Source organism: Mus pahari, chromosome 16, assembly GCF_900095145.1.
Source record: "Mus pahari chromosome 16, PAHARI_EIJ_v1.1, whole genome shotgun sequence".
In the NCBI taxonomy this organism is placed as follows: Eukaryota; Metazoa; Chordata; class Mammalia; order Rodentia; family Muridae; genus Mus; species Mus pahari.
Window position 1 is genome coordinate 45834894 of NC_034605.1, and position 23198 is coordinate 45858091.

Here is a 23198-nt window from a genome sequence, read left to right on the forward strand (position 1 = left end):
AGGTGGGGTTGACGCAAGTCTTCTTATTCCGACCTGTGGGGCAGAAAGTGAAGTTGGAAAGGCTGGCAGTGTTCAAAACACTGTTTAGAAAAGATGTAATGTGCTCTGGACACACAGTTCCTCTCTTCTTGGCAGAGCGAAGAGGAAACCTAGGATGAAGGCAAGGCCTAAGGATTAGAAAATTGGTTTGTCCATGGCATGAGATTCATCCCCTTAGGCATCCAAACAACATCACAAATATATCTTTGTCATCTCCCAGATACAAGGTAGAATGAGCTGGGAACCCAATGGCACCTAATCTGAGAAGAGCAGAGGCAGTGACATTTATCTCTAGGGCTGATGACCTGGCTGAGAAGAGAGATGTCACCAAATACCTTGATGGACACTTGTACAAAGGGGCATCTGATTAAAGAGAGCACCTCTCCAAGATCTGCCCCCTGCCTTGGGGCTGACATCCCTTCCAGGGCAGAGGGTAGAAGAGGACACCGACTTACCAATGATAAGATAAAAGTGAAACTGTGGGGCTGGAGAGATGGCTCAGCGGTTAAGAGCACTGACTGCTCTTCCAGAGGTCCTGAGTTCAATTCCCAGCAACTATATGGTGGCTCACAACCATCTGTAATGAGATCTGATGCCCTCTTCTGGTGTGCCTGAAGACAGCAACACTGTACTCATATTCATAATAAATGAAATAATGAATGAATGAATGAAAGTGAAACTGCCTGCCCTGGGTTGACAAATGATGGGATGGTAGATTGTGTACCTAGAGACAATAGGAGGTAGCATGTGAGCAAGGGGGTGAGGGTGGGGGTAAGAACCCTTCATGCCAAACCTGTCTGGTTAGGGGAGAGACAACAGTGACCTATCCTTGGTGTAGTTCGGTTTCCCAGAACATTTTGAAGTTAGCATCCAGAAAGTTCTTGGTAGCAACCGGAAGTGAACTGTCCGACTGTACATTCTTTGATTGACACTATTTTGGTAGACTCAAATAGAAGGAACCGGGTATGGTAAGGTTGGGGCACAGAGGGAACAGGACATTGTGGAGTCTGACACAACTGGCTGTAAATAACAGTTTCTCTTGTTTACAGTTCCTCAAAATCACCCCACCTCCACCCAGAGCTTGTTACTGTTACAGAACCCCCGGACTCAACAATGGCCCACGAAACCAGAATTTCCAGGCCCCAGAGTGTTCCTTCGTTTGTTTGTTTTTAAATAAATAAAACATTTAAGATGTTTGTAAAGTGTAGTTTCTCTCAAAGCCTCGATTCCCGGAAAGGTGCTTTAAGAGTCTCGGGATGTCCTGTAAATGATGAGTGGGTTTTAAACACAAAGTGAGTGACCTTTATAAGTCACTTACTCAGAACCATCAAAACCTCAACAAATGAGGCTGTGGCTTTGCCTTCTTTTGGGAGTCCGTTTTCTGGAAGTCGTCATAGTATCCAGATCGCAGAGCAATGGCAGCCGAAGAGCATTAAATGAACTAGCTAGTGTCCCTAAGTTGCATGTTGTTCGAGGATGGCTGGAAGATGGGTTTTCCCCTTTGACTTCACCTAAGGACCCTGGAGTAAAGTCCCCTTCATCTCGGGGAAGCTTTTCCACTGGAAGCAAAAGCAAGGATGCTGTAACAGGTTGTCTAGTCCCGGGTTGTGGTTGGACCCGCCCGAGAATATAATTTGTTCTGGCTTCAGTTCCACCCTAGAGCTGGGACAGCCGCCTGCTGTAGTACATCTTGCTTGCGTTTGGCAGCGGGAGTCCTGGAAGGGGGTGGCTGTGGCATCTTGCCCTGAGTTTCCAGAGTGAAGGTGGCCACAAAACCCCGCTGGCTGGGAGCTGCGGGCGCTGCGATTCACCGAGGGGCGGGGCTGCCCCGGGGAGACCGAGCCCAGGAGACCCAGAGCTTCGCTGATAGAAGAACGGATTCAGCACTCCGCAGCCCTTCCCACCTCCACCCCGCCCCGGGGTCTCGGGATTTGTCCAGGCTCGAAGAGGTCAAGACCTCGAGCGCGCCATCCCGCCCTGCCCCGCCCCGCAGTGGCGCTGGTGTGGCGTGGGGGCATGCGGGCGCGGCCGGGGGACGCGAGTGGCAGAGCGCGGGGCGGCGATCGGCGACCGGCCCCGGACGCCCGGGGAGCGGATGGCGGAGCCCACGCGCGCCGCGAAGCCGCGCTGCAGACAGGGCGCCGTGCCAGGCGCGGGCGCCGCCGTGAAGCCCAAAAAGAAAGCTTTTTATTTGCTGAGCATGAAGCCCCCGAAGGACCCCGCCCCCAACAACAATAACAACGTGTCGTTTGTGATCCACTGTCAACTGGGCAAGGAGATCAAGCACATTTGCAGCAACTGCAGCCGGGGGGAGGACGGCCGCGACGGTGAGTGCCAGGCGCGTCGGGGAGGTGGCGGGAAGGTGGCTCTGCCAGTCCACGGTCCCGGGTGCTGGCGGAATCTGCCACCTGGACAACTGCGGAGACCTTCACTCCCTGCAGCCCGGCCCTGCACTTTGCAGAGTGTCACCGGGAGCCAGTGGGCTTTCAGCAGCGCCCAAAGAATCAACTGTAGGCTTTTTGATTTGACAAGATGGGGTCTTAGGGGATCTGTCAGCAACAGAAGCTTTAAAAAAAATAAATGTTAAACCTGCTCCCCCACCTCCACCCCCAGCCCCATCTCTGCTGTGAGATTTGCAGGGTTACATTACAGATTGTGGGCTTTCTTCAGGTGGGTTCCCTGGAAGAAGTCGTTTGCCTTGACCTCTGAGGGACCCAGCTCACTGAGCATTTGTGGAGTTGTTTGGAATGGTGTCTCTTTAGAGTAAAATATGGCTGGGGTATTTGTTTGTTTGTTCGTTTGTTTGTTTATTGAGTGCTACAGCTCGTCCCTCTTGGACAGATGCCCAGTGCTCAGAGTGGGGGAGGTGCAGGCAGCAGCCCTGGGCAGAAAGAGCCAAGGACCAGGGACAGTTGGCCCTGGAGCAGGCAGAAGCCTCTGCTTGTATGGACTCCTCTGTGGAGGTGCCTATATAGGAGTCTCCTGGCAGTTCCCCAGCAGCTCCGTGTGCAGATTCAGGTGGCCCACTGAAGGTCGCTGAAAAGTTTTTAAGCAGCAGATGTAACAGAGGCCAGCCCTGAGCTCAACGCTTAGCTCCAGTACACCTGCTTGTGCAGGCGGCTTTCCAGCGTTCCCCTTGGAAGAACAGATATTACTTAAAATCCCCCTCCCCGTTCTCTGCCGGCCTCGGAAGTGCTCCTTAATGAAGTGACTGCGGATGGCCTAATGTCTTTTCAAAATCAGAGTCCTGTTTGCGTAATTATAGTTTTCTTTGATTAAAATGTGAGAGAGGCTGGGTGGTGTGGAGCGAGCGAGTCACCCAAGAGCAAACTGGGACAGTACCAGAGGTGGGAGGACAGAGCAAAGCCCTGTCTGTTGGGTTTAATGGTTTTTGAGACACACATGTTGACATGCGTCTGTTTCTTATGCTGACTGCTAAACTAGAGACAGCAAGGTGAATGCATGTGAGCAGATTAATTGGACCCCAAGCTAGACCTTTCCCATACAGTATAATGGAGAACATGTCGCTAGCCAAGCTACTTATTAAATGCCAGTCACTCTGTTGACTGAACGGTATCCCAAATGGGCTGCTTCCCCATTCATGGGAGTTTGTTTAAATGAGTGTCTCTGTGCACTACTATAATAAGGGAAGGGTGTTTCTACACTCAAGAATGTATGCTTGTGTATGTAATTATGAGCTCCATCACCGCTAACATGTGCTGTGTGCCGTTCAAGGCAGGCATGTATTTTAACCTGCCATCTGCCTTCCTTTCAGGACTCATGCTTTCTCTATAGCCTCAAATTTCAGAATGCCCTCCGAAGTATGTCCTCGACGATGTTCTCGTGTCACTTAACATAATCCAAGTATTTAATTGCAGGAAGTTCATATATGAGGAGGGCTGAGGTCATCGTGTCTAAGTTTTACCAAATTTTGTACCACTATACCAGGTGTGTGGTACTCTCATTTGTTGAGCAAAATAAGAGTGTGGTACAGTTGGGTTCATTCTTTTTATGTATGGCAGGAACATCAGAAATTTTTATTTCATTCATTGAGTGTGTGTGTGTGTATGTGTGTGTGTGTGTGTGTGTGTGTGGTATATGTATGTGTGAGTATTTGTGTGAATGTTTGAGTATGTGTGTATGTATATGTGTGCATTTTGTGTGTGTGTGTGTGTGTGTGTGTGTGGTGTATGTATGTGTGTATGTGTGAGTATTTGTGTGAATGTTTGAGTATGTGTGTATGTATGTGTGTGCATTTGTGTGTGTGTGTGTGTGTGTGTGTGGTGTCTATGCCTGAGCCATGTCACCCATACGGAGGTCAGAGAAGAATAACTTCCAAGAGTTAGTTCTTTCCTTTCACCACGTGGGTCTCAGGGACCTGCGCCAAGTGCTTTAATCTGCTCAGCATTTCACCTGAGCAATGGCCTTTTAAAAGTAAATGTATGATCAGGGCTTAAAGGGGACAGACTTCTCCCAAAGCTTATAGAGAAAGACCTTCCTTCCTTCTCCTGCTTTTTCCTTGTGGTGGGTGCCAGGGCTGGAACCCTGGGCCTTAGACATGCCAGGCAAGCACTCCCTAAAGAGCCACACACCCAGCCAGAGAAAGATGCTCATGGTGGCTCTCCCTTCTGCAGCATCTCACTCTCTAAGTCTGTCTCATTCCTGATCAACCGTAAAGAGGCCACTTAGCTACATCCACAAAAGATTCTGTCCCTTTTAAGAAGTCTTCCCTTAAAACGACAATTTTCTTGTAAACACTTGAAGCATATTTTTTATAATTTTGCTACCTAAAGATCTCCTCTAACCAAATGCTTTTTGCTGATATGTAGTAAATTTTAAAAGAAAAAAAATATTCTTAACTAGTTGAAGAGAATATAAAACTACATTTTAAGCCACTTTTTAAAATTACACGTATTCATTTGTGTGTGTATGTACGTATTTGTGTGTGTGTGTATGTGTGTGTATTTGTGTAGGTGTATGTATTTGTGTGTGTATGTGTGTATGTATTTGTGTGTGTATGTGTATATGTGTGTGCGTGTGTGCATGTGTGTGTACATGTACACATGCCATCACACATGCATGCAGACACCCTATAGCACTTAGTTCTAGTTTTCCAAACTGTGAGTCCCAGGGATTGAACCAAGGTCACCGGGTTGTGGTGTCCGGTGTCTTTATTTGCTGAGCCACTCGCCGGCCACAGCGATTATCTTTTCGTTCAAGTTGTTTTTTTGGTTTTTGGTTTTTGTTTTTTAATGCTCTTAATATTTGTGCACCAGCCTTAAAGATGGTTTTGTTGACCTTATTTTTAAGCCAATTGCTTTAATACTACTAATAACAATAAGCTGTAGAATAAATCCACCACTCATTCATGGCCGCTTTGTGCTTCTGCCCATCTTTGCTGTCCCCCCTCTGGACTGAAGCCGCTCTCAGAAAAGGGAGTGGAGTGAGGTAGCACTTCAGTGCTAAAGGCCACAGAGTTTCAAATACAAGATAAAACAAAGGCAGATAACATTTTTTCTCAGAACACCGGCATGTTAGTTTTTAGATCATTTTTATTTCTTCCCTTCCACAACATCTAGGGCTCAACCTTCCTAATGCTGCGACCCTTACATACAGTTCCTCCCGTTGTGGGAACCCTCTCCCAACCATAAAATTATTTCATTGCTACTTCATAACTATGATTTTGCTACTGCTATGAATCATAATGTAAACACCTTAAACACCTGTGTTTTCTCGTGGTCTTCAGCGACTTCTTTGAGAGGGCTTTTTGACCCTCAGAGAGGTTTCAACCCACAGGCTGAGAACTGCTGACTCAGAGAATTTGGAATTGTGGTATGTGTGTGTGTGTGTGTGTGTGTGTGCGCGCGCGCATTTATAGCTGTGTGCATGTCCTGTACTCTTACTATCTCAATAAGCTAAGCTAATCGGAGCCACAGATAAGGAGAAACAGCAGAATTTTCTGGTACATTTTTCAAAAACTCTCCCTGATCTACTTGTTTGACAGGCTGACTGGTAGGAAGAAAGGGGGAAAAAAAATACCTAAATAAAGTAGAAATTGTGTATATTGAAAAGCTATGAGAAATGATTAAATTTCCACTAAAATTTTATATTGGAAGTGACTAGGAAGGTAGTACTTCATATATAAATGATTAAAAAGCAAATATACAGAGAAATCCAAAACAGAAGGGAAGTATTTCAGTATATCATTTCACGAAGTTTCAATTATTATTTTAATTCCTTGTGAGTCTTAATCATGGTGAGTTATTTTTAGAAAGCAGTCTCCCCAGTGATGTCTGAGGTGCAGTTGGGGGTGTAGCTCCGTGGTTGAGCCTGTGTTCAGGTGTGACTCTCTGGAGTCTATCCCCAGCATCACACACAAACAAAATCATTTCTGTGAAGATGTCGTTTCAATAGAAAGAAAACATGTTAACAGTTATGAGAAATACTTGGGAGGCTCAGTCTCGTTTTTGCCATGGCATTTTGAAAGTAATAAAAAAAAAAAGGCAGTTGGAAAGCGAGGCATTATTGGTTATTAATCAATATGCTAGCCTGTCTTGATGCACTTAGGTGTGATAGCTGTTCTCTGGGCATTCACATGCAAACGCATTAATCCACTGATTTGCTGAACAGACCTCCAGGTTGCAGTTTAGAAGCTAGAACTATTTATCATGTTGCTTAGTCAACTCTCATATGATTTTTTTTTTTTAAAAAACAATTATTCTTTTTGAGACAGGGTTTCACTGGATAGCTTAGGCTAGCCCCAAATGTACAGGAACCCTCCTGCCTCAGCCTTCCAAGTGCTGGGATTAGAAGTGTGCACGTATGCCACTTTGCCTACTTTTCCCATCCCATGAGGACATTGTCCTGGATCTTTGTTCTGTGAACTGTAGGCTCCCAGCAGGACAGCCCTTTAGGGGAACCTGCCCAGTGAGTTTCTATGGCCCACACCCCTATCTTTTTACTGAGATCAGGGGAATGCAGAGAAGCCAGTAGTCCTTCAAGGTCAAGCTACCACTTGATGCCTGGGTTGCAAGCAGAAAGGTTCAGGAAGCAAGATGCAGCTTCTAGCAGTGGTCCACAGCTGGACCCTGGAACTTTCCTGTCGGTTTGCAAATAAAGCCCCTCCCCTTGCTAGCCGGGTAGGGTATTACAGTATTATTTACCGCACGGAATTATGAGGATTAAATGAGATAATTGGTACAAAGCACTTAGCATGGTGTCTGGCAAGGGAGCATGCTTAAGAAATATTAGCTGTGATTACTATCATTTGTCTGGTTACAGCAAAGTCCAATTTTGCCTTGGGTTTTTCCTTCTGCTGTACTATGGTGCATTGCCTCTTCTGTAATTAAATTTCTTGACTTGGGTCCAAGAGGAAACCCTTTTTCTCCCTAGCTCATGGTTAAGACATATATTGTTGATATCCTAAGTAAAAGAACAAACGCTATGGGTGGACCAAAATTTATACCGAAGAAGTCCGTCTACAGACAACTCAGTAGTCGAAGTGGATAGATGGAGACAGATTTCAGTCACTTCTCAGAGTAAGGGAACACAGAGGCGAGAGAGGAAGCAGACAGAAGGGCTGAGGGTGTAGTTTGGTGAGAGAGCACTTGCCTAAAATGTGGGACGCCCTGGGTTTGAACCCAAGCATGTAGAGGTGGGGTGGGGGAAGGCCAGCAAGACATGCGAAGTGTGCTTAGAAGGAAATGGAGGAGGAGTGTGTAGAGCCAGGCAAGTCTAATGAAGGGGGGGGGGGCTTCAACCTCTGCTTCAGGGGTCAAGTCTTCAAGCAGCGGAGAGTTTCTTGACTTTCCTGCATTATTTGTGAACTCAGCTTGTTTGTGCAAGGCCCTGCCCAGGTAATTGGATAATACCAACAAGGACACCAACCAGCTATTCATTACCTTCAAAAAGCTTGGACTTCGGTGACCACAAGAAAGCAGCTATCAAACAGCTTGAAGAACTGGTAACGGGGTGAGGAAGGCAGGCAAGCTTCCCTGAGGAGGGGACATTTGGAATAAGAGAAAAGGAGAGTGTTTCAGGTAAAGAGAAGAAGTATTTCACTGTGGAAAATAGAGGACTGAAACCGTGAAAGAGCACTGTGGACCCCGGAAAGAGCGTCTGCAGGGGGAACATGCTGGCAGAATATGGCAGAAAATGACACAGGCCAACAGAGGCGTCCGTGAACACCGTGCCCGCTCTTCTCCAACCAGTGATTTGACGTACTCCGAGAAGCACTGGGAAGACAGAAATCAAAAACACAGGAGAAGAGCCAGGGAGATGAAGGTAGACACGCAAGTCCACTGAAGTGTGACGTGTCTAAGAGGGAAAGCTGTGGGACTCAGGGACAGCAAGTGTGGTGCATCTTGCTTGGGGCAAGAGAGGTCTCAGAAAGCCCAAAGAAGTTGTTGAAGGAATTCTGATTTCATCTCCTGAGCACCATAGGCTTGGAAGCACAGATGACCTCACTAAGTTACCTTTAAAACCAAGCTTATGAAACACTAAACAACAGTTTCCAGGAACCAGAGAAGGTATATATATATATATATATATATATATCACTATGAACTTACCATCCAAGCTCCTTACTCCCAAATGATTCAGAAACACATTTTGGTGGGCTTTGGTTTTGGTTTTGTTTGGTTTTGGCTTTGTTTTGTTTTAACATTGCTAACATGACTGGTAGCACCTGGGAAGAACCAGACCTGAAAGAGGGCTCACCCACTGTGGCCATCCATAGGTCGGGAATGAATGTCCCTTGACCTTGAGCAGTCATTATCAGAGGATGAAAATCCTGCAGTTCTGACCTGCACGTGAAATGTGTTTTGTCTTCTTTCTCCACTAGCAATGGGAAATCATCACCTAATTTTATTTTTAGCGCAGTATTCCTTCTTCTTTTCTTTCTCTTAGGTATTTACTTGATTTGTTTTGTAATGAGGGTTGACCACAGGGTCTTGCTCACTGTAGGCAGGTGCCCCATTCATAGTTGTATCCACCACCACCACCCCCAACCCTCTTTTGATGACTTAGAGACAGGAAGGTGGCCTAAGGAGGTTTTAAACTTGCCATTCTCCTGCGTCTCCCCTCTGCATAGCTGGGTTTACCGTCTTGCACCACCAGGCCTGACTTTAGCATAACATTCCACTCATGGATACTTTTGCTAATAAAATTCCTCTGTTTAAGTATCTGCCTGACACTTGACCCCATCTACTCATGTTCACTTTGGTTCAATTAGGTGTCTACATATTTGGGAGCTTTGTAACTTAAAGCAGGATCCTATATGCAGAAGTGATGAACCCAACTGAAAGATTAGTAGCTAGAATCTGTGTATGACACTTAATGAGATTCTGTTCATGAGGTGGATAAAGAGTTCTTTACCTGTTTTCTAGACCCAAATGCTTCTTTCTGTGATTTACTGATCAATATAGATGGAAAGAACTTCTTGGACTTGATTGGACATTTAAGGCTTCAAGAAGAATCTAAGGGTGTGGCTGTAGAGAGCAGCATTGGCCTGGCATGTGTGATGTCCTGGATTCAATTCCCTAGCACTGAAAAAAAAAAAAAAAAAAAAAAAAAAGTCAAAATGTCAATCTGAAGGGAGGGGCACCTTAACCAGTTGAGAACTGCCATTAGCTGTGTATAATGTCCTATTTCTGGCTGGCAGTTGTGATAAAAGCGAGGACATGAATAGGGTCCAGCTGAAGGCTAGCTAGCCAGAGTTAGGGAAAGAAGTGTCCGTCCCTCCACCCGTCATGTGGTTGGGAAGAAAAGAGGAGCCCAAAGAGGGGAAGGCTTCAGGTAAGCGAACCTGGATCTAAGCAACAAAGAAAGAATAAAGGATAAAGAAAGAATGAGCTATAGATGTTGCAGCCCAGCACAGAAATCATCTTAGCATGTTAGCAGCAGACCATATGAAGACAGATATGGTGGGATTTCCTTAGCATTGCCGGGAGGAGAGTGGAATATGGCCGTTGGTTAACTTACTTCTCAGATATTGATGCTATAATCATCAAGCCTGAATTCCTGCCCTGAGAGGACCTGGTAGGCCAGAGAGGGGGGCTGCTATGACAGGGATAATCCTTGGATGTTAGAGACTAGAGATAGGGGAGGAAAGCCACCTAGGTCCGTCAGAGGAGAGGGCTTCTGAACTCAATTGTATTGGATAGCTAGGATTAGGCTAACAAAGTGTCACCTGGGGACAGGGTAAAGAGCAAGGGTAGAGAAAAGTTGTAAGTCCCATCAAAGATAGAGTCTCCTCAGCCAGACTCTCTCCACGACTCCTCTTTGGTCTTTTATTTCTACTGTCTTGAGCGATGCATGGATATTAAGTGTGGAACAAAAAAAATGTTCAGTACATGAATATTTGTCAATGTATTAATTACGCATCTAGCTGATAAGTACAAGTCCATTCATTAAAGTGACTTCAAGGACAATGGCTTGCTGTGCCTGGGGGAAATACACAGGAGCTGGGGAGCGCTGAGATTTGAGTGGATGCCATACATGAAGAATGCAAGATGACCTAGGGGATTTTTTTTTTTTTAGCAGCTTTATTAAGACGTAATTCACACACCATAATTGCTAATTCACTAACTTGAAGCATGTAAGCAGTTTGGGTATCTTCACAGAATCTCACATCCATCACTAGAGGCAGCTGCAAAGTACCTCATTATTCTATAGCTCCACCCCAACACTCTGATCCTTTTAGTTAATCTGTCCAGTCAGTCTATAACACCTATCTCAGGCAAGTGCAAATCTACTTTTGATGTCTATATATTCCCCTTCTCTGGACCTTTCATATAAATGGACTCCCTGTCCTATGTAAATTCTTATGCCTGGCTTCCCTTCACTACACATAATGTATTTAAGGCTCATCCATACTGTATAGCAGGGATCATGCCTCCTTTTATGGCTAAATGTATGTTCTATTGTGGGTATACCACATCCTTCTATCCATCTATCTATCCATCCATCCATTTATCTATCTATCCATCCATCCATCCATCCATCAATTGGGTACATGACTTGTTTCTAGAGGAGCTATTGTGAATGTCTCATTGTGAACATTTCTGGGCAAAACTTAGGTGTAAACACAGGTCTTCATTTCTCCTCAGTATGTACCTAGAGGTGGCATCACTGGGTCATGCAGGAACCTATGGATTATTCACTTGAGAAATTCCAGACTGTGTTACAAAGTAACAATCCTATTTTATTTATATTCTTATTGGCAATGTATGTGTAAAAGTTGAAAGTCCAGTTTGTCCACCTCCATCCTGATACTCATTGACTGTGACTTGGATTACAGCAACTTTGGAGGACATTTGAGACAGATTGAGAAAAGGTTCTGAGGCATGTTGAACAAGAAAGGGTAAATTCAGACCATTTAAGAAAACTAGTAAGTTTAGATAATCCAGACAGAGGCTGGCTATAAGCACATGCACGTGTGTGTGTGTGTGTGTGTGTGTGTGTGTGTGTGTGTGTGTGATTTTCTAGTTCATATATCTCATTACCTGGTAGACATTTGAACAGGCTTTTAAGGTTGTAGTTAGCACTATGAACACTTTATGGAGAACAGCTCAGGGCTGCTAAGGTATCCTCGTTATACCTGCTTATGCTATGGTGAATGGGCTTGTCAGCCACGCCCAGCTGCCTGAGAATCACCCTCCACCACGCCTCCGAGCTATGGTATTTTGGGCGGAGAAGTCCCATGCTTAAATTGCAGAAGGGGAAAAATGATACAGAAAAATTAGGACAAAACCAACCTCCCAAAGCAAGCTCTCAACCTGGGATTCTCAGAGGGAGGGGGTGTTTACTTCAAGTGTGGAAGCCCAAGGGACCACTGCTGTCCTCTGCCTATCCTCAAGTCACTTCTGTCCTCAGCTTCTCCCACCTGCAAAATGAAGTTGACTGATGTGCCTAAACCCCAGGGGACTGTTTAACTCCGGCCCTGGGGCTTCCCACCTGGGTTTATCGGCTGAGAAAGTTTGCTATAACTTGGAGTGTTTAAAAAAAATAACCCACAAAAAAAATATTGCATGACACAAGACACATGAACCTCACTTGTTGGTGTCCACCCATACATGCTTGCTGGCTCATAGCTTCACACACATGTTACATACCGTGACTGTTCATAAGCTACAACACAGCCCCCAAAAGCCAAAGATGCTTGCAGACTTGTTCTTAGCAAAAAGTGTTGGATATGCTCTAATGACGGCAAAGACCCTGTAATTAGAAAATAATACCCATCTATATGCAATGTATCACCATAGTTGATCTTTGAATTGAAAAAGTTCCTAACAGTTCTCCAATCCTCTGTGTGTGTGATTCAAACAAATCACATTTTGGGTCTTTAGGCTACTCTCAAAATATATCTTAGCTTCCTGAGTAGCTAGGACTATGGGTGTGCCCCAGTATGCCTGAGTCTTAGCACTCTTAGTGTGTGTGTGTGTGTGTGTGTGTGTGTGTGTGTGTGTGTTGAACAAGTGACTAATGCCAGAAGAGTCAGGGACCACAGTTATATACCTCATTCCTGGCTCAAATCTTGGTCCTTTTAAAAGTCCATTAGAGGGCCTAGAAAATGCAGAACAGGTTCAAAATGAAAAGCAATGTAAAAAGAAAGAGCCTATCTTCTGAATCTGGCTTGTGAGTCTCTTTAGCTTTCTCGCATCCACCGTGACCTTTCTGTGGGCTTCGGGCAGGCTGACACTTTTTACCAAGGGGGATGGATTTTTCTCATCTCCACCTAGGAAATAACCATCTTGACTCTCTTATTGTTTTGCTGTGCACTCTAGAACAATTGCCTGTGCTATTTTGGCACTTGTAGATGTGCTTGCACCATAATTATTTTGCAACCCACAAAAGTAATTATAAAATCAAATAATTAGCTTCTAAACAAGCCATAACCCCAGAGATGGTTCTGGGGGGTGGGGAGTTGTCGTAGGGTTTCCCTTCTGTGAGCTTCACTTTTAAGGCTGCGACATCCTGCTTTCTGTGCGCCCCTCACCTCAGTAGTGGTATGGTGGTCTTCTCCTGAGCCCCAGCGGCAGGCTTCTCTGGATGGAACATACTCAGCACAACAGCAACATAACACAAACATGAACAGAAAGAGACTAAGGTGGGGAAGGCGTGGCCAGATGGACTGGTTGTGGCTGTTGCTCTGTGGTAGAGTGTCTTGCAAGCGTGAATCCCCAGATTCAATCCCTAGTGCCAGCAAGAAGAGGGAGAGAAAAGGGAAGGGGGTATAAAATAAGTAGAATTCTTCTGGAGATGGAAAGTTTAAAACAAAAACTAAGCATACAAACAAAGCCAAAATAAAAACCTCAGCCAACCAGAAAGTAATACTGATTGCTGGTTGGAATTATTAGGAAGCTCACAGTAGCTAGACCTCTGGATCTGAAGGGTGAGCTCAGTACTCATAGAGTCTGCTGTATAGTTAGCAGCCAGCCTTCCGGGCTAGGGGAAGCTAGGCTCTGTTTGAGGGACTTAAACGTGCCAATGGGAAGTGCTGGTCTGATGGATGCCATAGTCTGTAAATAATACTTAACTCACATTGGGAACCTCATCATCTGGTAGTGGAGCTCCTCAGCTTGGTAAAAGGATGGACCAGAAAGCATGTGCTGGCAAGAGGAGGCACCGAGCATCTGCCACGCATTTAAGAGGCGAGCTCTGCCAATTTCGGCACTCGGTGATAGAGGAGTCTCATCGCCAGCCACTGTAAACGAAACCCACCACAAGGCAGGAGTGCCTCATTTTCCAGATAAGCACACAGTGAATCGTTCTGACTGCCCAAAGCCCTCTGAATTCCCCTTCAGAACAAACTGCATGCTACACGTTTCCCTAGCCTTAGGATGGATTGATTACTTGTCAGCTGTTAAACAGCCTGTGGCTACCACCTAGACTCACACTGAGAACACAGAGAAGATACTCAACTATCCAAAGCTGAAAGAGCCCTTTATAGTAGGAGAAGAAATGGTAGATTTGTGGACCTCTCCCACCTTGCCCTGATTGTTTGAGGTTAAATCTGTGCATAGAATATTTGCCTTGGTAAGGATGTAAGAGGTAGCTTAAGATACCTGGTGAGCACTGGACTGTGCGCCTTGTTTTCTTCCTCACGTTATGCTGGAAGACACAATGCTGAAATAGAGAGGGTATGTTCAAAATGCAGTATCTTATGCAAGAAATAAAAATAGCGACAAAAACCTTACAGTGGAAGATCTATTCTCTGTTAGGAAGGAAAGCACAAAGCACCTTAGAAGACATGTATGCCAGAAGGAAGGAGCTGGCTGGTTAGAGCTCAGGTTGGCGGAGCCTGCCTGACAGTGTCAGGAGCTGGGCAAACCTGCAGGATCTCAGACTGTTTTCCGCTGGAGCCCACTTAGATGATAATGCATTATACGGTGGTTTGTTTGTTTTTTGTTTCTAGAATATGAACAGTCCCGTGTTATAAGCAGCATCATAGCCCTGGTTTTAATTTCATGGAGATAATAAGATATTGAACAGAGCAGCTGTGACATGTGTAAGGTTGAGAGGAGTGAGTTCTGGAGGACAGAGGAAGGCCTGTGTGTTATGTCCCAAGTAAAGTTGCTTTGGGGTGAAAACCACACTAGATCATAAATATATTAGCTACAGAGTTACATCACACCATGCATACGTGTATGAGAACATTTTTGGATTCAGATTATGTTTTCTTCTTGTGACAACCTTAATATCCTTCTAATAAGAAAAAAGCATAATGTAATATGCATGAAAATGCCAGATTAAAACTTAGCGTTTCTTATGCTAACTTAAAAAAAAAAAAGTTAAAAATAGCAGAACAGGGACTCTCGGGGAAGAAGAAAGGGGTGAGAAGGAAGGGAGGGAAAAGGCAAGTAATCTAAGGTTAGCTCGAGGTAAGCTTAAACTAAGGTCAGATCAAGAATCTATTCTGCCGTTCCTTTCCTGGCATTGCTAAGGGCTCTGGAATTCCTCCTTGGATTTGTAAACAAACACAAAGAACCCAACAGGAATAGCTGGACCCTGTAAGCCTGTGGCAGAGGGGCCAGTGTTCATTCTGGCCCCTATCCCATAATTAGCTGTGAATTAAACACAAAAAAAATTTACTTGGAACCTACCTAGTCTTAAATCCCAGCGAGGTTCAGCAGGGAGGATTTCTCTCATCGCCAGTTGAGAAAACAGGCAGGGCTTATTTTTCTTGGATAATCCTAAGAGTGTAATTCCTGGCAGTGTTTACCACAGAGGAGGAATCAGCAGCCTCAGGGGACAAGGGAGCTGAGCCAGGCTCCTGCGGCATTGCCAGACAACACCTGGAACCCTCCCCCAGGCCCCCACCCCCGCCCCCACACTCCTGTTCCCCTTCTTGTGAAATGGGGTGCAGGATAAGAGTACCAGGCTTATTGCCAGAGTCCTGAGAGAATCTAGGAAGCAGGCACCCGGAAATCGTTCACAGACTCACAAACACAGGGGTTTTGTGATTTTTTTATAATCATGGCAGTGGCTTGTTTTGGTCCAGAGGGAGGACGAGGGTGAACTTTCTCTTTTCTCCAGGGGTTCTTTTCTCCATTGTGATGTGCAAGGATGCGGGGTGGTGAACAAACTGTGTGACTCACAGGGCCTGAAGGTGAAGATACAGAGCGACAGTCCCTGAGCTAGAGGGACAGATACCATATTGCTGCTGCATCACCTTGTGCTGTGATTTGCTTACCCTGCGCCAGGTAGAGCCTTGTCCCGCCTCTAAGTCACACGGCCTGCTTCTCAAGAGCGGTCTCCAGAGCCTGCTGTAGAGCTTAGCATGCCTCTCCATGGCCCTTTCTCTGCAGAAAGATCAAGGGTGGTTAGACTTAGGGTCCTCGAGGAAGTAGGCTCTCCTTCGGAGTTCACCATTCTCTGTTGTTTTTTGTTTTGTTTTTTGTTTTGTTTTTGTTGTTGTTGTTATTGTTTGTTTGTTTTTTTCCTGCCATTGGTTGACAGCCCCAGAGATTGCGCAGAACTTTTACAATGAGTCACTGGGTATGAAACTTGCAGGTAAAGGACACTGAAGAGGACTAGGGACCAGTTGAGGATTAATGGGGGGGCTATACTGTGTCCCTTCACTTGTATCTAAGAGACAAGAATGTCTTTACACTGATGTCTCCTCATAGAACTTCAGCACCATTATTTGTTGAGATACATTTTTTTCCCCTCTCACAAGCATTTCAGTTGGTTTTAAAGTTATGTTCCTTACTATCTGAGTGTCACCAAACCCAATACTGCTTTTTTTTGTTGCTAAGGTGACAACGACAAATGCTTCCCTTGCTGATGGAATATGGCCTGGTCAAAATCCAGTCCCCTTAACACAGAGGCCAGCATTAGTAATACTCTTCCCACGTAGAGTTCTGAGGGAGAGTGACAAGTCATTGCTTAGTGTCCCCCAAACCTCTCTGATTACAGTGTAACACACACACACACACACACACACACACATACACACACACACACACACACACACACACACACCACACCACACCACACCACACCAAACATAATTCTCTACTTCAATGTTAATGTCTTGCTGACTTTAATGGAATGTTTTCCAAGATGTGTTCTCCTGATATTTGTTTCACAGAATGGCAATGATGTGGCGTTTTGGGGACTACACTAGTAAGGAAGCCGAGCTACCCGTGTTAGACGGATGGCTTTCATCTGCCGCTCTGGCTCTTGCCTGTGAGTTTCATGAGTCTCCCAAGGGTATGAGTGTGTGTGTTGCTTTCGCCAAATTTATCTTGTTCTGCTCTTCCTTTGGTTTCTTTGATTGATTAGCTTTTGGTCTTGGGTAGATGGTAGTCCTGAGAGTGTGTGTGTGTGCACATGTGTGTGCACACGAATGCATATTCACGTGGAGGCAAGAGGTCTTCTTTGATCACCCTTCACCTTATTTTTAATTTTTCAGTAATTTGATTCATTCTTGCATGCAATATATTTTGATCATACCCACCCAAGGACCTCTCCTCCCACTGATGACCCACAAGGCCACATATGTGACCAGCTTGAGGCAGACTTTCACCATGTCACCCTCCACTCCACTTTCAAAACCCTGCTGAGCTTAGTTAGACTTAGGCAAGTCTGTTCCCTCAATCCTGGCCCCCAGAGTACCCTGGGCTATCAGCACACAGCACTACAGCAGGTACTTTTGGTTGGTTGGTCGGTTGGTTGGGAAGTCTTGGCAAACATCACAGGTAACCAATGTCCCATAGGAAAGTTAATCTGCTGCTCCAGACTCCTCTCCTAGCAAGTATGACCCAGCATTGATGGGCTGTGTCCCCACCATGAGAGACAGAGCAGCTGACACTAAGGATCCTGGCAAGTGCTGAGCACAAACTACCATCATGACCAAGAAGAAGGAACAGAGCATGTTTATTCGGTGACCTCTAGTTAGCAGGCTAGTGGATACTAATTAAATTGTTGAATTGATTGTAAGTTTGCTCTGTTCAGTCCAGAGAGGTGGGGGAGGGGCTTCCTCTTTTCCATAGGCAGACTGTATGTTTCCATCCTGTGCCCGGTTGGGGCTTCTGGCGACCTTGTGACCTCAGTGCCTGGAACAGTTTGGATCAGGGTGTCTCAAGAACTTTGCTCCAGTAAATTGTTCATTTGGGGAGGGGGAGCATCCTACACATGGTGGGGGTGCTTGGTGACATCCTAGCCTCGAGCACATGGATATCATGAGCATCCTCCTCTCCCCCCGCCCCCTCCACTGTAACAGAGAAAGCTGCCTTCAGACACTGCCCATCCTCTGGGTGAGACCATTGCCTCTTGGTGAGAGCTACAGACTAGGTGGGCGGTGCTGAGGGAGCCCACCAAAGCAAGGAACCATCATGGGTTCAGTCTCACAGGGAGGCTTTCTGTGCAAGAGGACTGATCTGGACAGAGGAGGAATGGAATCCTTAGTAGGTAAATTCTATGATACAGGTGAACAGAGGGAAGAGTCACTCCCCTGGTGTTTTGGATTACAGACAACATCCCTTACCCACTTTCCTCTGCCCAACCCACTGCCAATTATAGGAATTATTCGCGACTTTCCCTGGATAGGAGAGAGACACTCAGTGTGGAAGAAAACAAAACAAGGTTTGGAGGAATGAAACAATATGCTTCAGTTTCTTAAATAGTAAGTGTTGAGGGTACGGTTTCGGAGTAGATCATCTACTACGTGAGAGTATTTCAGTGATATGAGCTAGAAGTAACGTCAGGAAGCTGAAAGGCAAGTCAGATACAGATGCATCTGGCCCTCAAAGGATTTACTATGGGAAAAAAGAGCAGCAGTTCTTGACTAGGGAGGGTAAAATGGAAAGGTGACATATTCTTGTCACTGCGCAGGGGGACTGGGATTGCTGTGGGTAGATTGAGTAGCGTGGGGTGGAAAAACTATGGTCAGAGAGAAGATCAGTGAAGCTTAGCCAAAGGCACACGTGGCTAGGTCAGGGGAGGGAAATCAAGGCCACACAAAACATTACTGGAAAATGGGCACGGTGCTTGTCCTGGTTAGATTTTCTTTTTTTCTTTCTTTTTTTTTTTTTCTTTAGTTTGCTTGAAAAAAAAAAAAAAAAAAAAAAAAAAGCCAGTGTCACGCAGGAAGAAGGAACCCTCAGTTAAGAGAATGTTTCCATTAGATGAACAGTTTCTTGATCCCTGACTGATGTGGGAGGGCCCAGCTCCTGTGTGGTATAAGCAGTTAGGCTGAGCAAGCCATGGAGAGCAAGCCAGGAAACAGCACCCCTCCACGGCCTCTGCATCAGTTTCTGCCACCGGATCCCTGCTCTGATTTCCCTAGAGAATGGGCATGCAAACCAAATAACCCCCTTCCTCTCCAAGTCGCCTTTGGTTGTGGTGTTTAACACAGCAACAGGAAGCAAACTGGGACCGTGGCACTGACCTGCCGTTCCGGTGTTCAATGGGATGGATTCAACAGGAGGCTGGTAGGTTTCATGTTAGCCGGAGCTGCGCAGTGAGTTCCAGGCCAGCTTGTGTCACAAAGCGAGACCTCATCTTAAGCAAATGAGCAAGCACACAGAGAGAAAAGAAATAAAAGCTCAGAGATCAGATGAGTTCTCATTCCGACGACTTCCCACCCCCCATGAAAAGGCTTAAATCCTGGGGCATACTGGGCATGCTATGCGCCTCTGAGCTATACCCCAGACCCCCAAGATATTTCTGATTGTTTAATAGCGGATGCTCATATCGTCCTCCCCCAAGATATTTCTGATTAATAGCAGATGCTCGTATCTTCCCCCTCTGAGGCAGCACTGCTCTGCCATATTTATATTCTTCACTCTTTATTCACAAAAGCCCCTGAGTGGACACCTCCATTGTTTAGATGTAGAAACTGAAGCTCAGAACATCCAATAGTCTGCAGGTCTCTGGCTCTTCCGACCTCTGCCCACATCTCTTGAGCAATCTGCTAACACCGTTAACAGCTTTTTCTCTGGTCATCTGGAGACATCCAGAGTCTCTTGGTTTTTCCGCATCTGAGTTGAAGGGTCTGAGTTTATGAATCCCTTTAGGCTCTGTTCTCATGTTTCATGAATAATAAATTTTACTTGCTGGGCAAACCGGACATGATTCAGTTGCTTAATTCAGTATAGTGAAGACATTCTTCTTTTAAAATGAAATGGTTTTTGACATTCCTTCCTATTGGGGTCCTTGGCTCTCTCTCTTCCCCGAGGTCTTGCAGGACTGTGAGCTGAGGGCATAGAGAGTCACCTGCTTATCTGTGTCTTCTTGCAGGTGTAACTATGTTCATTAGTTTGAAAATTAGATTATTACTATCGCTGTTGTTGTTGCTGTTGTTGTTGCTGTTGCTGTTGCTGCTGCTGCTGCTGTTGTTGCTGTTGCTGTTGTTGCTGTTGTTGTTGTTGCTGTTGTTGTTGCTGTTATTGTTGTTGCTGCTGCTGTTGTTGTTGCTGTTGTTGCTGCTGTTGCTGTTGTTGTTGTCATTGTGTGATGTTCATGTGAATAGAGACACACACGCGCCAAGTACCACAGTGCACCCATGGAACTCAGAGGACAACTTTCAAGTGTCAGTTCTCTCCTTACACTCTGGGATCAGGACCAGCTCGGGTTGCCCAGCTTACCTGACAAGCACCTCTACCCACTGAGTTATCTCACACCCCACCCCACGTTTTCGTCACTAAAATAAAATAAAAACAAAATCTGGCATACAGCTTGTTGTGAGGAGATGGATAATTGGTGGTGTTTGTTTAATTCATTCTCAGAGTGAGGAAATCAGACTTCCCAAGTTCACTTGTAGATTATTGCCTTTATTCAATTGCTTCCCGTGGGCTGGGGAGAAGAGAAGGGTGATCACTGGGTAGGGAGCTCGCCACGCCAGGTGGAAGTGGGGCATTCTGGCGTGCTAGTGAGTAGTGTGAGGAGCATCTAGAATGGCAGTGTACTGATTCTGAAAAGCCAATAGGAAGGAATCTCCACTAAAAAGAAATGGTAGCAATGGGAAGATATAGGTAACCTAATGTAAACACTGGGATGGATATATTGCATAATTCCCTGTTACTGTGCAACTTTTATATACTTTTGTATATCAGTTAAAAACAATTCCGTTTGAATTTTAGTAAAACTGTGATTTCTCAAGATAGATACTAACAAGGAATAGCCGTGTTCGCCGTATTGACGGGAATCGAAGCTGTTTAAGAGTATGGCATCAAGTTTATGTTACTCATGACTGAAGAGTTTAGGAGGATGCTAAAAAGCCTGTTCTTTAGAGACCAGAAGATAGTAAAGTTTTTCACTTTGACTATATGGTCTCCGACCCATACAGCAAATTTAGCTGTAAGCAATATATAAACAAATGGCTATGGCTATGTGCCAATAAAACTTTACTTACAAAGAACAGCAAACAGACCAGGTTTGAAAAGAGAATTATAGGTTGTCCAGCCCAACTGTTCTCCAAGGTATGATAATACAGGCAGAGATCCCAGAGATGTCACTTGAAGCTATGTGACCTTCATTAGACTGTGACTCAGTTTCCACATCTCTAATATGATCAGTCTTCTGGCATTTGCATATTGGGTTGGCGTTAAGATTAAACGAGATTATAATATCCAGGAGCAGGCACCTAATAGGTGCTCATGAAACAGTGTCTATTATTTTAAATGGTTTTTTTCTCTTCCTGGTCTTTGTATTTCCTGCTGTTCACTGTGTTAGGTGAATTGACATTGAGCGGTTGCTTGAGAGTGTTTTCATCCAATACTCATCTACGCTCACCTGTCCATATCTCCCAACTTCTTGAGTTTGAAGGATAATGTATATGTTGGTGGCTTTGAGCAGCTCGTGAGCATAAAATCCTCAGTCACAGGGTCTGGCTTGTAGCCCAACATGCTGTGCTGATGTAGCTAATGGGTGGAGGGAGGAAGCGTGAAGAATTACAAGACGAAGAATGTGGGAAAGAGTGAACTAATGCCTTGGAAATCGTGTGGGATTTCAATTAAATAGGAATTCTGATGGGGGAGATTTTAGCATTATGTGTGCATAAATAGCTCCGTTTTTCACATGTGGAATCAATTAACCACTTGGCTCTGTTAATTAGGGATTCCCTGAAGTGGAATCCATCGCTCATAAACTAGGAACATTAAAAACCGTCAAAGCGCTTGCTTTCCAAACGATCTATTTATGTTACAGCTGAACCAAGACAGATAAATCACGCATGCAGAACAGCTGTCTGCTGGGGTGAAGAGCCTTCCCCATCGTCCGTCCTACACATTGAGGAGACTCGCTTTGAACAGTCATTCCTGCGCTGAGTCAGCGAACATTTCAGAGGCAAAGGAGGTCTGCACACACAGCCTCTAGCTTCTAGCTGGATGAGTACTCAGATAGAGAGAGTAAAATCCCACAGCTTTCCTGAGGACATCTGAATCAGTCAGTCAGTCAGTCAGTCAGTCTTTCCTGTTGAGGATGGTCCTGTGCACTGGGGGCATAAACATCTGCTTTCTCCCCTTCCCCTAGAATGCCAGGAGCAAACCCCCCACCACAGCTCCACTAATAGGTGAAATTCCTGGACATTGCTGAATATCTGAGGGCAGGCAAACACAACCCCAAATCTCAAACCATTGGTACAGACAAATGATTTAAGACGACCCGCAATAAGAACTGATTAACTTACCTCTATTGCTTACCTCTGTGATCCGCAGGGGAGTCTTATTTTCATATATTTTGATCACTGACCTAAGGAGTATGCCTAAACCTGGATGTCCCTGTATCCTGATTATATATATACATATATATGCATACATACATAATTTTAAAATCTGCTGTTCATGACTAAATAGTATGTGTCATAGGTAGATCTTAAAATGTGAACAACATTCATTGTATTACTATTCACTCCATATCTTTATGTATATTGTTCAGGCAAATAATTGATGCTTTTCACCATAGCTAATCACTGTGACTGTAATTCTATCCCAACACTACTATAATCTCTTGCATTAATTAATTAATTAATTAATTGCATTTACATTTTTAGGCAGAGCAATATAGATTTAAATATGTATTTTTATTTATTTATGTGTGTGTGTGTGAGAGAGAGAGAGAGAAAGAGAGAGAGAGAGGCATGGACATGTGTAAGGTTGAATAAAGAGTCAGGTTAAGGCATCAAATCCAGCATTACAGCTACAATGATTGCAAGTTGCCCTGTGTGGGCGCTGGGAACCAAAACTGGGTCCTCTGTGATAGCAATATGTGCTCTTAGCCACTGAGCCATCTCTCCAGCCCCAGAATATATTGGTAATTAATACAATCTGTCCCATATCCATGGTAAAAGATCAATCCTTTATGATGCAGTAACATAAGATACAATCATCAGTTGTGTTAGTAATGCGTCAGCTGTGATGTAGACAGGAAGCGGTGGCTGTTTGCATGTTTGAAAGTGTACTGTCTGTCTCTACCCAGCTGCCTTTCCGGCCTGGAGTATGCTTGCTATCTTTAGGGCACATTTCATCTACTAAAATAAGAGTAGCACTCATGACTTTAAAACAAGGATCAGGAAAGACCACTTTGTAAAATGGTTTTGCCAACAATGAAAAACGTAAGCAAGGTCTGACCTTCTTCCTTGCTCTTAGACCGTGCACTGCCTAGAAGTGTGACTATCTGTCCTATAAAGAGAAAGCCAGGCTGCAGGGAAAGGT

General features: G+C 44.9%; 1 protein-coding gene across 7 annotated transcripts in view; it reads left to right on the forward strand.

Moving 5' to 3' along the window:
* Positions 1 to 23198, forward strand: part of Phactr1 (phosphatase and actin regulator 1) — a 451087-nt gene that overhangs the window by 230033 nt on the left and 197856 nt on the right. Inside the window, exon 1 of one of the 7 annotated variants that reach the window (XM_021215338.2) lies at positions 2135 to 2366. The exons of the other annotated variants lie outside the window; for them this stretch is intronic. Within the exon in view, the coding sequence (XP_021070997.1) occupies positions 2135 to 2366 (232 nt within the window). Of the gene's footprint in view, positions 1 to 2134; positions 2367 to 23198 lie in introns of those variants that run through there. 7 annotated transcript variants of the gene reach the window in all.